The following is a 14,602-nucleotide window of genomic DNA, read 5'->3' as shown; positions in this document are numbered from 1 at the left end:
ATGCTTGTTTTGTTAAAATGTTTGCTGTTGTTTTAGTTAAATAAAACAATTTAAAATGTCTGTCTGGTGATGTTCTCCTCATAATACAGCATGGCAAGAAAATCCTCCAAATATTAATGATTAACATGTTGAATTGGAGATATTTATGAAGTCATCGGGAGGTGAACTATCCGCTTCAATTACCTTTGGTAAATGAAATAACCAAACAATCCTTCATTATGATATAGCTGTAAAACTAATCTGAAAAGTTTTCAAAATAAATCACTTTAAAAAATGTATAGTGTATTTAAAGCAAATCCACCTTGTCTGAATCTGTAATTTTCACTCCATGCATATGAAGAAGTGGGGTTTTTTACCCACAAAAGCTTATGCCCAAATAAATCTGTTAGTCTTTAAGGTGCCACCCGACTCCTCGTTGTTTTTGAAGTATTCTACTTCAAGAAAAACAAATTTCACAGCATGAATAAAATTAAATATTGATCAATTTCCAAATTTGTTTTTAAAGTTTACTAATGCACCATGAAATGGCTCCTTCTCAGACAAATTACTATTTTTAATGTATGAATGCCAGCTGTTCCCTTTGAGTTACAAAACAGCATACAAAACAACAAAATGTGTTTTGCAAATACTGTAGACGCATGAGATTTTCTTCAGAACCAGGAAGTGGTATCCCATTGAAAACAGACATCTTGACTAGTGCAACTTTTTATTTAAGAGCACAACACACATCTTTTTATTATTTCAATTGCTTTTCACAATCACACTATATACAATAAGAAATATTTAAACACGTTTTTATTCTAGCCACAACATTATCCAGATCTCCTCAAAGCAGTTCAGACGGTTTACTCACTAATGTGAAGGTACATTTTCAGTTCAAGACATGATATTAATATGATAAAGTAAAAGAGAAAGTAAACGAAGTTGCATTGAACAGTTCAGATGATTAGGGATTGTGATCACTTCATTTCAACTAAGGTGTGTTTTTTTTTTTTCCCCTTGCTTCATAATTGCCTGCAAGGCTTGCTTAAAAAGCAACAAGGTTTGAGAGTTAATTGCGCGACAGGCTAAAACAATTAGACAGAATAATTAAGTATATGAAACCTGCAAATCTGAACTTCATGAAAGAGTTGAGACAGTTCAAAGGCTTGAATATAAATATTTTTTTAAAAAAGGATTAGGTTAGCACTCTAGAAAAAAACAAATGTTCATCAGTAAAACAAAATGAGCCAGTTCAATATCATGCAGCCACACCGCTAAAGAAAGACAAGGTAAATACTTGAACTGTAGCCTAAGACTTGCAGATGTTTGGCTGGAGTATTTTAAAGACTTCACTAATTCAACATGTTACTTTTAAGTGCTACTTTCTATTTTTATTTTCTAGCTAGGAAATAGAGTTCAAGGTACAATTGTGGTGCCACATAAATCCTTTCGACTTGCTGCATGTGCCAATTCGATAGCCGGAGTTAGTCAAGGCACTGGCATCAAGGGTACAGTGTAAGTCGTCTTCTCTCCCGTCTATGAAAATAGTTAAAAGAGCTCAAGTGCCACAAAAGAATGAGTTACCCCGGCATTTCAGAGGGTGCAGCGGCAGGTTCCTTAATATCTGTTCTCATTTACTGTAGAGTTGAAAATCCCACTGGTATTGCTAGTTTTCTTTGAAAGGTCTTTCTGAAAATATTTAAGAAATTGTTAGGTAGATTAAGTAGTAACAAGACAACATTACTATATAATCACAGCACACTCAGTGGTACACTCACCCAATTAAAGTGATCTAGGTAGGACAACCCCATCTTCCTGCTTCACCATACTTCTCAGTTGTCTCTTGCAAAAGGAAGTCTATGCTTCTTTCAAACTTAGCCTACCTCACTTCCCTTCACCAATATTTTACTGAATGTATTTTTGTTATTTAAATGAAGTGGGCCCAGCCTGATTTCCCCGAACCCCCCCCCCCATTTCCCTTGATTTGTGTTCTTATTTAAGAACTTACTCATTTATGATTTAATACAGCTGTTAAAAATCACCTGTTGGTGGCTTATCCAGTTAGAGTGCCCTCTTTTGATCCTTTCCTTGTGTTTTTCTGACCTGGACTTTTGTCCAACTCTGCAGTTGAGGATGCAGTAATACTATTTGTGATATGGTGACCAATACCATATATTCCTAAGAAGATTTAATAACTGCCTTACACAACAGCATTACTGCTTGTTTTCCATCCCACTACTAACACAGCCCAGTCTATTCACTAGAGCTAACAGTAACATCCCTCCACCAAACCCTTTTTCTGATTAGTGAGCTCAATTGTTGCTGCCTTGCTTCCAGGACTCAATTTCAGTGTATTTTCTGAACTGAAATGCATTTGTTATCCCCTAAATAAGCCAAAACCTTGGAAGTCATTACATTTCCCTCATGCTGCTCAGATTTTAGTTTTCACCAGAAAGACATCTTAACAAAACCCATGTTTGAGATATGAAGACAGATAATAAAATAAATCCGTAAATCCCCTGCTCCAGAAGTTCCATACTGTCAAAGTTCCTATCTATAGCTACCCTTTCTGTCCAGCTTCTTGTTACTCCTTACTCCCTGGTTAGTCCTCGATTAGCTGTGGAATCTGGACCCCCCTACTCTCAATATCTATTGGGTAACCCTGAACTGAGAGTTCTCTGGACAATAGCTTTAAAACGGAATTTGTTAGATTCCTCAAAGTGGCATAGAATTTGAGAATTTAGTTTCCTGTCCCTTGGATAAGTTTAAAATATCTAAGAGTGCCGTTTGCTATATGCCCACCACCTAATCTCATCCAAATCTAGTCAGTTTTCTACTCACTTCTCTAAAATTAGACTATATTTAAGTCACCAGACAAAAATAAGACATACCGTGAAGTCTAAATAGCTGAATTGATGGTTTGATTTGCTGGGTTGCTGGTTTTCTTTGCCCTCTTGTAATCGTGCTGGCTGCAGGGAATCTGGTGGTGTGCTTTTAGATGGTGTCTGCAAAATGTAATGTCATTATGTGTAGTGAGCTTTTCTACTACAGATTACGTACAACCTTGATTAAAAAGTACCAGATCTCTGACCAAGAAGATGTAGAATCATCAGGTGGAGAATCCGCTCACTTACTTTTTATCATTAAATACACATTCATAATTCGGAGCAAAAACTAGCCTAATTTAAACTTTTGTAACTGGCCTTTATGTCACTACTATCCCTATTTTAGAAAACACCCCCATTTTACAAAAGCAGGTATAAATACGCAGGCAAGAATCAGTGTAGATTCTTATAGACTAACAGAAGACTGATTCTTGCCTACATATTTATACCTGCCTCTGGAAATTTCCACCACATGCGTCTGACAAAGTGGGTATTCGCCCAGGAAAGCTTATGCTCCAATACTTCTGTTAGTCTATAAGGTGCCACAGGACTCTTTGTCGCTTTTTACAGATCCAGACTAACACGGCTACCCCTCTGATACTTGACCTCATTTTACAGATGACAATCGAGGCAAAGTGATTAAGTAACTTGCCCTAGGTCACAGAAGAAGTCTGCAACAGATCTAGGAATTGAATCCAGGTTGAGACATTTCAGTGTTTTAACCATAAAGGCCATCCTTCCTCTCTCCTTTTATATGCATTCATAATGAAACTTGTAAAACATGCATCTATGAAGTGGCATGGGTGACTCAGATCTTTGGTGTTACATTCCCTTATACTGCAGTAAGGGTTTGACTTTTATCAATTCTTACCCAGTGAAGGGGCTTTAACCATGCTGCTCCCATTAATACGACTATAAGCAGGAAGTGCTAGAAAGTTCAGTCAGCTTATTCAATAATCCTCTTGACAACCAGTCCACTTCAATTTGACCAAAAGCAGCTGCCTGATAGCCATTAATGTTTAAGATCAAAGCCTGTATTAACGTTAGCATTAAGAGCTAGTTTCCTTATCTGTAATTTTTCTCATAATGGAGGTATTCATTGATCTTGACAGTTAACTTGTAGCGTAAAATATGAATTCATATTTTTTCCCAGGGACCCTCACAGCAGCTGCTCCACATACTAGAATTTGGGATTGAGTGCTGGCTAAGGATGAGGAAAAAGGTGGTCAATTTTTAACTCCAAAAAGGGGGAAAAAAAGTTTTCTATTTTCCAATTAATCTCAACTCGTTCATCACAAATATTAGTCTTTTAAAGTCTATATTTTGCCTGTTAAGAGTTGATAATACAGAAAGATTTTCTTTAAGTTTATAATTCTGTAAGGAATACACTTGGATTCTGGCTTTGTGGCCTGAAAGTTTCCATTAGAATATTTAAGTCCTTCTGGGAAAATCAAGAAGTTTGGAAGAAACATCCACTTGTCCTGGTCCAAGAATGGATGTGGTTACTTCTATATCCCCAACTTCAATATTTTTATAACCTCAAGTCCCAGAAGACTGGAGAGGAGAATAGAGAACTCTGCTTCCTCTACATGTGCAGACAGTCACACTGGTAGCATTCTAGAGCACTGGAAGCCAGTTTGATAAGTTAAAGTAGTGAAACTAAAAAACTGAACCATTCTATTTGAAGAAGTACTGTCAAGTTTGACCTATTGCTCCCTCACTTGTTGAAAAAAAATGGATGTGTTGCTTATTGCGCCTCCCATAGAAATGAACTTTTATATAAGATATTAAGTCCAACACTCCTACGCAATACTACCACTAGTGTGCTTGGTTGAGAGAAAACGTTTTCATTTGTACTTTTCAAAGAACTTACATGTGGAAGATTGATGGTTACATGCAATGGAATGTGCCCTGAATAGGTCCTTGAAATGTGATGTGAAGTCACCCATCCAGCAATTAGACAAATGACAACTGACCAGGTTGGTTCTGACACAACTCATACCATGGAACATTTCCCCCTGGAATTATTTTTCTCACTAGTCATAGAGAGTGCTTTTCTTTGACAGCACAGATTAAATCTTGCTTGTGTGCAAGTTACAGGACAAAGGAAAGAAAGGGTATAAGAAGACAGTAAATGCTGGAACTTTAACACAAGTCAATTTAAAGGTGAACTGGAGGTTTTCATAACCATTTACCAAACATTTGTAGTCTCCACTTTAACAGAGTGAAAGTTGAGGTTTAACTGAATAGCAGTTTGTTTCTAGTATGGCTTTATAAACACTGAACACTTTTGCCAGAAAAATTACATGGTTGTTAAAGTGGAAAAATAAGTTCAGTCAAACCTTTGTAGTTCATATTCAAGTTTTATGTATGTGTACACATATACAAATGTTCAGGGCTTGAGCCCTGCATAAAAATAGGGATAGTACCATTTATTCTGGGCCCATAAGAAGGGCTTTTATTATTGACAATAACTACAGTAGAATCAATCCAAGAGCTTAACTCACCTTACAAACTGGAATGGGTGTTCTGGCAACAGCTGCAGTACCCGTTGTGGTCAGACTGATACAGCTGGCTGCCCGCAGCACAGTTAAATTTGAGACTCCATGTAACTAAAGGTTAAAAATGAGACGCTTCAGATTTCTAACGTTAAATACACAAAAGTTAGGCTAGTAAAGGGCATGCTGACCTTTAATTCCAGCAGCATCCATGAGGTGACAAAACATTTCAGACTAGTTTCTAGAAGGTATGCCAAGTTTTGTTTAAATACAGAACTGCTGTACAGCTTTTCTCCAGAGAAGCTATGCCTGATGCCCAATCCATTACTGGCTTCCTGCCATTTCAAACCTAGACTATATTAAGTTTGCGTAGTTTTGCTTCTTTAAACCACCAATCCTGCCAACAACTTGAAGGTCTCCAGTAAATCTGTCCCTTTTCTAGCTCACTCATCCCCAACAAAGCAATGAATCTCACTTTCCCATAGCACTCCAAAGCTGGCACAGATATCAGAAGAAAACAGTAATATATGATGGTTCAAAGTTGCTAAGACTGAACTCCAATTGTCCCCTAGGAATAGGGTCTCAGTTTTACAGAGACTTTTTCAAACTCATTTTTATCTCCTAATTAAGGAGTAGGAATGAATTCTTAGGATTTCCCTCCACGAATGATGCAGTCCTACTCACATTTTCAAATACTTTTGCAGCTTTTTAAAATTAAGCATCGATTACAATGGTATCTATAATTACAACAGAATATACCAATTTTAACAACAACTAGAAAAAAGTTTGAGCCAGTGCCTTTTCCCTTCATCTTTCTGAAAAAGCAAGGAGACAAATGACAATTGTCTGGGAGAGCACCAGCTGACGTAAGGCGATTTGATTCAGAACTGACCTAGAAGTTACTTGCATGAAATATTAATGGCAGAAGCCAGGAAAAGGGAAATCCATAATACCCTTTTCCCTATGGATATTTGTCATTGTCTCTATAATGTAGAACCTCAGATTTGACACGGTACGGAAACTGTTTGTGCTTGTTTCATTTAAATTAAAAGCAGCATTTTTTTCTGCATAGTAAAGTTTCAAAGTTGTATTAAGTCACTGTTCAGTTGTAAACTTTTAAAAGAACAAGCATAAGATTTTGCTCAGAGTTACCAACATCTCAGGAATGGAGGTTGTTTGTAACTCTGAAATGTTCGTAACTCTGAACAAAATCTTATGCTTGTTCTTTTAAAAGTTTACAACTGAACAGTGACTTAATACAACTTTGAAACTTTACTATGCAGAAAAAAATGCTGCTTTTAATTTAAATGAAACAAGCACAGAAACAGTTTCCTTACTTTGTCAAATATTTTTTTAACCCCACTCCCCCCTTTTGTTAAAGTAGTTTATGTTTAACACAGTACTGTACTGTATTTGCTTTTTCTGGTCTCTGCTGCTATCTGATTGTGCACTTCTGGTTCCAAATGAGGTACATGGTTGATTGCTCAGTTCGTAACTCTGGTGTTTGTAACTCTGAGATTCTACTGTATGTTTCAAAAGACTGTATACTTACCTTCCTTGTCTTAAGGGGAGTTTGAGTGGTTGAGCCAGCATGCCTTTTCATGGGTGTTTTCAGAACTGCAGAATCTTCCTTCTTCGTTAACTGCAATACAAAACACTTGAATTTTATTTCACTGGTAGGTATATTAAAGGAGTGTACTAACTCACTAAAATTTTCCAGTTATGACTTGACTATGTCTACACAGTAATGTCAGCACAAGTCTGTGGGACTTGACCCCATTGGCTCGATGTTTCTGAGCCTGACCTGGAGTACCCACGTTGATTACTCACCCTTGGTTTATAATTTCTGAGAATCTGAACACACATGCACAGTCACACACCCACAATGCACTATACAGAGCCAAGTCAAACCAGCCTCACTCAGGCTTCTTAGCGCCTTCCCCAGCTGTAGCTGCTCTGGCCCTTGGTTCATGGTGCACTATGGAAAAAACTTGACTGTCCATCCCATGTGGTACTACTAAAAGTTATTGCAGCACACTACCACATCCAGCTGAGCATTTTTTGGCTGTGCACACACTCAGCAACTGGAGCCAGCAACATGAAAATGAGGCACTATTTGAAAAACGTGTCTTGCTTGCGCTCTCACTCCTGTCAGGAAGCATCCATTGGATGCTGGTGGACATAGCATTTTCAGACCCACCAAATGCACCTGGTAGAGGATGACAATACAAATGTGGCAGAATCCAATTGGCTAGTGCTGCTCGTGACTCTCAATATATCTGTTGATGCCCCCTATGTAGACTGGTGCTTCTGCATTACAGCCACAAAAAACGACTGTTGGGATCACAGACCTGGAATGACCAGCAGTGGGTGCAGAACTTTCATGTGAATAAAGTGACGTTTCTAGAGCTTGGAGCAGCTTTCCCTGTTCCTCCATAGTCAGGAAACCCATATGAAGGAGGCCACGTTGGTCCAGAAGCTGGTTGCTATAGCTGTTTGTAAGCTGGCTACCCCAAACTGCTGCTAGGCGTGTTGGCAAATGAGCTGAGGCAATAAGGCATGTGATTGACTTCAATGAGAGAAGAGCTCTTGAAAATCCTACCCTAATTCTTCACTTAACAGTTGGATCACATTCATCAATGACTTGAACCCCTTAACAGCAGTTGATTACAAAGCTGCTGCACAGTTAAACAAGGGGCTTCTCAAATAACCTGTTGGTCTGAAGCCAACAGGGTGGCAGCAGAAACTCCCAGTACCCTAGGGTCCACATTTCCCATCAAGAAATCTAAATTAAACATTCAAGGGTGCGACGGCGTGCATAATTTGTATTCTAACAGCACCAACAACATGCTATTCACACAGATGTTTGCCTGACACACTGTATTTGGCTAGATGTTACCCCACCAAAGCCCCTCCATCACTTATTACTTCATGAAGGCCAGGTCTTTGGAGATAGCCAGTATGACGAATTATGTTAAAATTAATTGAAAATACAGTAGAACCTCAGAGTTATGAACACCTCAGGAATGGAGATTATAACTCTGAACAAAATGTTATGGTTATTCTTTCAAAAGTTTACAAAGGAACATTGACTAAATATAGCTTTGAAATTTTACTTATGCAGAAGAAAAATGCTGCTTTTAACTCTATTTAAATGAAACAAGCACAGAAACAGTTTCCTTACCTTTTCAAACCTTAAAAAAAAAAAAAAAACCTTTCCCTACAGCTTTTTAGTAATTTACATTTATCACAGTACTGTAGTGTATTGGTGCTTTTTTAGTCTCTGCTGCTGCCTGATTGCATACTTCTGGTTCCAAATGAGGTGTGTGGTTGACCTGTCAGTTCATAACTCTGGTGTCAGTTCATAACTCTAATGCTGAGGTTCTACTGTAGCGTAACACCAATCCCTTGTCTACTTTTAAGAAAAAACAAACTCACTCTCTCTTGTTCCTTTTTAAGTTTGTGCTGTTCCCACTGATTTGCCATGTAGTCCAGGAACCTTTGACCCTTGATCAGGAAGTTGCAGCCTTGTTCTTTTTCCCAGCTTTCAATGCTCCTTTTCAGATCTTCTCCCAACTAAGTTTGCAAATGAAAAAAAAAAAGGTAGTTTGTCTGTATTTCACTATCCATTTGACCAGCTTAGGACAGTCAGCTTGAGGACTGGTTAGTTTCAGAGAGGTAGAAACAGGTTCCTTCAGGTACTGCACTTGCTTAAAACTGTCAATTGATAGTTTTACAATCACTACTATTTTAGAAGTATTTTTCTTTCCACCTGCTGTGTGGTATATACTTATATAATTATGTGCAACTGCCACACAGCAGGTGGAAAGAGAAATACTTCTAAAATAGTAGTGATTGTAAAACTACAAATTGACAGACATTTAAGCAAGCGCAGTACTGTTTAGTTTTGTTCAAATGCTTAACAATTGAAAAAAACTGAACAGATTTTTCTCAACTATTTTAATTATATTAATGTTAGGTACTGCTTGTAGAACTAGTAGGTGTAATACTCAAAAACATGCTGACTATATCCTTTTAAAGTATTTCAAGTCCTGCCTCACTGTGAGGCTAAAAGCACAGTTCCAGGCCTTTTCATTTGCCTTATATTGTGCTAGCTAAAAAAAAAAAAACGCCAAGAAATATGAGGTGGAGAAAGACCTGGAACCATTCAAGGTAAATGAAGGATTGGACATTGCCAGAGCATGAATTTAGCTGCTGCATATCAGACAGACTGAGGATGAGCATCATAAGTTTCAGTAGTTCAGGATAGATGTTTTACAAAGTGTTACCCAGCAAAGTGACATTTAATTGACACCCATATTGACTCCTTGAACAGGCGTTTAGTATTGTGCAGGCAGTTTACAGCTTGAAGGCTGACACTCCCTTGTAGGCTGCTGAGTGGGGTTCTTTTTAGCATCTAAAAAGAGTGTCTAAGCATTAAATACTAAAGTTTGTTCACACTTAAGTATGTTTAAGGGTGACCATCACCACAAAAGTGGATCAACATCATTAGAAGGAATTGTATTTAGTTCAGTTTCTATCCCTTAAGCATAAGAATTTCTGGAGTGTTACGGAAATCAGATCTATCACATGACAAATGAACTGACTCAGCATCCAGCCTACTAAGAGAGAACTATAACAATAGCATATTATGTTCCATCAACTCAGACAAGTTTGCCTATATTGTATTGAAACGACTGAATTTTAACTCTTAATTTCAAGAGTGCATACATGCTAGGTGTGGTAGGGCTTACCTTTGTTAACAGCTTGTGGATCTTTGAGCGTTCTCTCTCTTCTTTCAGTAGAGTGCCACCTCTGTTAACTAATCTGTTTGGATTTGTGGATTTTTTCTGAACAAAATAAATGTATTGAAATGTGAACATATACGTCAAGCCTTTTTTTTCCCCTTCCAGAATGGCAAAGGGCCTTCAGGAGCAACACTAAGTAGTAATATAATTCATTACATTTCCCACAAAACAGGCTATTCTGTACTCAATGCCAGGGAAGTTTCACTTATTCAATCCATTATTTCAGGAATGATCAGCAAAATATCTCCTTTCTCTGAAGAGATCATCAATGATGACTTGTGAGTCATCATTTAGTCTGCTACAAAAGAATGAAAGCTATTTCCTCAGCACTAACACACAGTATTTACATCAACATGAGACAAGGGTGCTTGGAAATTGTTCGAGCCCAGATGGCTGTAAGTGGCAACAGGCTGCCTCAATGAGTCATAAGAGAAAAATTAAAGGAGAAAAGGTCTTTGAATAGCAATATTAATTGACAGCACTTGCCCTCTTTGGGAAAAAAATTAAAATATATTCAGTGTAATGAAGAAAGATTCTTAAGTGCACCATGAAACAATTAAGATTTCTCAGATTAGTTATTTGCCAAAAACATGTGCTGACAACACTCCTAAACAGGGTCTTGTAAAACTAACACCCAAAATGCTTTAGATACCAACTTGCACTTGGAACAAATGTTGACATGTGTCAAACACTGACATGTCATCCAGCTTCCCTTAAGTTTAGCATGGATAAATAGGACCTACAACTGACATACCACTGGGGTTATTTTGATATCGTGAAGTCAAAAGCTAAATCTCACTAAGTAGAATGCTATCCCCAAAGATTGCCCATCTTTAATGGGAATTCTACTTAAGATTCCCTCTGAAAATTATTGAGCAGTCACTTTTGTAGCTGTTCAGTTTTTGTACGTTTACTTGACCTGATTTTCCAACCCCAATAGCCTTTTCCCCAACCCAACAGCCTTTTTCTGCTGATGTTGTTTATCATCAGCCCACTGCTCTTTAGATATTGTGCCCCATCGATTTAAGTTGCAGTACACAATTCTTCCACTTAGTGGCATCACTACCCTTGCTCAAGCAAGGCCTTGGTGTAAACTAATTTTCAGTAACTGGTACCTCCAACTCCATGAACTGTTTCCAGGTAGCTTCCCATTTAGCAATGCCATCATATAAAGCCTTGTTTTTCTCATAAAGGAGTTTCATTTTCATAACTTCCTCATCATGTTGGTTCAACAAATCTTCTGTAAAGTTATCTGGATTTGAAAAAATTTAGTTTATTCATTATTTGTGGTATAACATATTTCTGCAAAGTTACTCACATGTGGTTTGAGCTTTTCAATACTAGTTGCATAGTGGACTTCAAAGCTCTAGTAATTTAAGTAATGTAAGTAATTTAGTAATGCATTTAAGTGAACTCTTTAAGGATTTACCTAGCATAACTCTCCTGGTTTTGTTGCTAATCCAAAACCCTGCCAAGGTCTGTGACTCTAGGTCCAGTTCCAAGTAGCTCCTCCCTCCCCAATAAATAGGATGTTTTAATTCCAAAAGTCCATTGTTTCAGGGCTATCCTGCATTGTTTTTTTGCTGTTTTCCAACTAGTCAATGAGGATACAATCCCTAGCACCCCATCTGCTTGTTATAGTGAACTCTGGAGTAATACGGCTTATAAAACTAGAGTATGAAGACACTTATTCTGGTTGGTTTGGGGAAATACACTATTTAATAAACAGCCATCACTGAACATTTCTTTCATGTATATAAAAAAAGAAAGACATAGGGAAACCAGCTGATAAAATGGCTAATGGTACACGGCCACTGTTCTAGGCAAATCTGGAGTAAATGAAATTTACTAATGCAAGGTCATACACTTAGGGACTAATCACAAGAATTTTTGCCATAATCTATGGACATATCAGTTGGAAATGACAGAGGAAGCAGAGGAAGTCTTGGATGTATTGGTCTATCCCAGGGGTAGGCAACCTATGGCACGTGTGCCGAAGGCGGCACGCGAACTGATTTTCAGTGGCACTCACACTGCCCGGTTCCTGGCCATTGGTCCGGGGGGCTCTGCATTTTAATTTAATTTTAAATGAAGCTTCTTAAACATTTAAAAAAATTTTATTTACTTTGCATACAACAATAGTTTAGTTATATATTATAGACATAGAAAGAGACCTTCTTAAAACGTTAAAATGTATTACTGGCACGCAAAACCTTAAATTAGAGTGAATAAATGAAGACTCGGCACACCACTTCTGAAAGGTTGCTGACCCCTGGTCTATCCATAGGTGCTGGAACTAGGGGTGCTGCCACACCCCCTGGCTTGAAGTGGTTTCCATTATATACAGGGTTTACAGTTTGGTTCAAGGGCTCTCAGCACCCCTACTATAACAATTTCTCCAGCACTGCTTGGTCTATCACAAGAGGACTACAAGCAATGTGATGCAGCCATGAAAAAGGCTAATGCAATCATAGGATGCATCACGCAAGGTATTTCCAGTAGAGATAGGGGAGTGTATTACCATTGAACAAGGCACTGGTGAGACCTCATCCGGAATACTATGTGCAATTCTGGTCTCCCACGTTTAAGAAAGATTAATTCAAACTGAAACAGGTGCAGAGAAGGGCTACTAGGATGATCCGAGGAATGGAAAAACCTATCTTACAAGTGGAAGCTTAAGGAGCTATTTAGCCTAATAAAACAAAGGCTAAGGGTAAATATGATTGCTCACTATAGATGCATCAGAGGGATAAACACCAGGTAGGAGAGGTGTTATTTAAGTTAAGGGCCAATGTCGGAACTAGAAGAAATGGATATAAACTGGCCATCAACAAGTTTAGGCTTGAAATTAGATGAAGGTTCCTAACCATCAGAGGAGGGAAGTCCTGTAAAAGCCTTTGAAGGGGGGTAGTGGGGCAAAAAAACCTAACTTGTTTCAAGATTGAGCTTGATACTTTTATGGAGAGGATGGTATGGAGGAGGTTGCCTACAATGGCATACGGCCCATCTGTGACAGCTATTGGCAAATATCTCCAACGGGCAAAGATGGGATGGTCTCTGAATTAAGTCCCGGATGTCTGTCTGGTGGGTCTCATCTACATGCTTAGGTCTAACTAATCACCATATTTGGGGTTGGGAAGGAATTTTTCCTCAGGTCAGACTGGCAGCAACCCTCAGGATTTTTCGCCTTCCTCTGTAGCATGGGTCACTTGCTGGTTTGAACTAGTGTAAATGGTGGATTCTCTGTAACTTGAATTCTTTAAATCACGATTTGAGGACTTAAGTAACTTGCCAGAAGTTTGGGGCTATTACAGAAATGGGTGGGTAAGGTTCTGTGCCCTGCAATATGCAAGAGGTCACACTAGATGATCATGATAGTCCGTTCTGGCCTTCAAGTCTATATCAATCAATCCTTGCACATGAACTGGAAGAGTGGCAGGTCGGAGTGAAGATTTACCATCATAATATGGATGAAAGGCTGACTTCTGTTCTGTGCTATACAGACATTTTCCCCAGTAAAGGTCAAGCTCCTGTCTGACTTTTCCAATCACTCCCTTCAAGTTTTCTTTCTTCAGTTCCTCCAGACGCAGCAGCTCTTCTTCCCACTAGTGGAGAAAGTGATTTAAAATAATGGAATACATTGCATTGAGGCCAACAATGCATCTTCATAACATTCTTAGCACTCTTACTCATAGGATAACGTCACGCTGTTTGTTTTAACATAGCAGCAGCACAGCCTTTGAGCCTTTAGTGTTCTGGAAACTACTGTAGTATATGGCAGTATAGTGATTAGCAATTCACTTATCAAGTTAAAAGGAAAATAAAATAACCTAATAAAGTCAGTATTAGATGCAGAAAGAACGTGAATGGCTAAAATAGGATAAACTTGAAATAGTAATCAAGTTCAGGCAAGTGTCTACACCCAGTCAGTCAAGTGGGAGGCATGGTTTCAGCACATCAACAGACAGAGGCCATAAAGCTTTGGTGACATGAGGCATTGATTACTGGACTGCTTGAAACATACTAAACGAGAATCTCTTAATAGATACAGCAGAGCACAAATGAGGTAAAAGTTACTCTCTCCAATATCTACGTTAACTAAGCCTCCTAGAGCAGTACTTACATTATTACAGCGAGGCATGGACTGCTGAGAGTTACCAGGTAAAGGGGTCACCAGGTCTAAAATTATCCTGAACCAAGTAAGCTCTTAAGAGGGAAGCCACTGGTTTAGCTGCAACTCTTCCTGCTCTGGTTATTACTTTACTCTAGCAGAGTTTAGAACTCTGAATATATGGCGGGATTAACATTGGAGCCTTGTTGCCATGTCTTTGACAAGTTAACATTGCCTATAATCTGGTCTTTATTGGTTCATAGAGCCAGACTTCCTGCTAATGACATCTAGTTCTCTTGACTCACAACTTGTATTGCT

The 14,602-nt window shown here is 38.4% G+C and overlaps 1 protein-coding gene across 2 annotated transcripts in view; it reads right to left on the bottom strand.

The window, feature by feature from the left end:
- Nucleotides 1-712: 712 nt before the first annotated feature.
- Nucleotides 713-14,602, bottom strand: part of LOC112111176 (protein regulator of cytokinesis 1-like) — a 36,568-nt gene continuing 22,678 nt past the window's right edge. The window contains exons 7-14 of one of the 2 annotated variants that reach the window (XM_024206484.3): nucleotides 13,631-13,778; nucleotides 11,289-11,425; nucleotides 10,120-10,215; nucleotides 8,804-8,941; nucleotides 6,918-7,007; nucleotides 5,375-5,479; nucleotides 2,874-2,987; nucleotides 713-1,667 (exon numbers count right to left, since the gene is read on the bottom strand). In XM_024206484.3, the coding sequence (XP_024062252.1) occupies nucleotides 1,617-1,667; nucleotides 2,874-2,987; nucleotides 5,375-5,479; nucleotides 6,918-7,007; nucleotides 8,804-8,941; nucleotides 10,120-10,215; nucleotides 11,289-11,425; nucleotides 13,631-13,778 (879 nt within the window). In that variant the 3' untranslated portion in view covers nucleotides 713-1,616. Of the gene's footprint in view, nucleotides 1,672-2,873; nucleotides 2,988-5,374; nucleotides 5,480-6,917; nucleotides 7,008-8,803; nucleotides 8,942-10,119; nucleotides 10,216-11,288; nucleotides 11,426-13,630; nucleotides 13,779-14,602 lie in introns of both variants that reach the window. The other variant, XM_024206483.3, reaches the window with a different exon arrangement.

The sequence above is a fragment of the Terrapene carolina genome, unplaced genomic scaffold (assembly GCF_002925995.2).
Source record: "Terrapene carolina triunguis isolate 2854851 unplaced genomic scaffold, T_m_triunguis-2.0 Scaffold33392, whole genome shotgun sequence".
In the NCBI taxonomy this organism is placed as follows: Eukaryota; Metazoa; Chordata; order Testudines; family Emydidae; genus Terrapene; species Terrapene triunguis.
The sequence above is the reverse complement of the archived record's forward strand: the minus strand, read 5'-3'. Positions and strand labels throughout refer to the sequence as shown.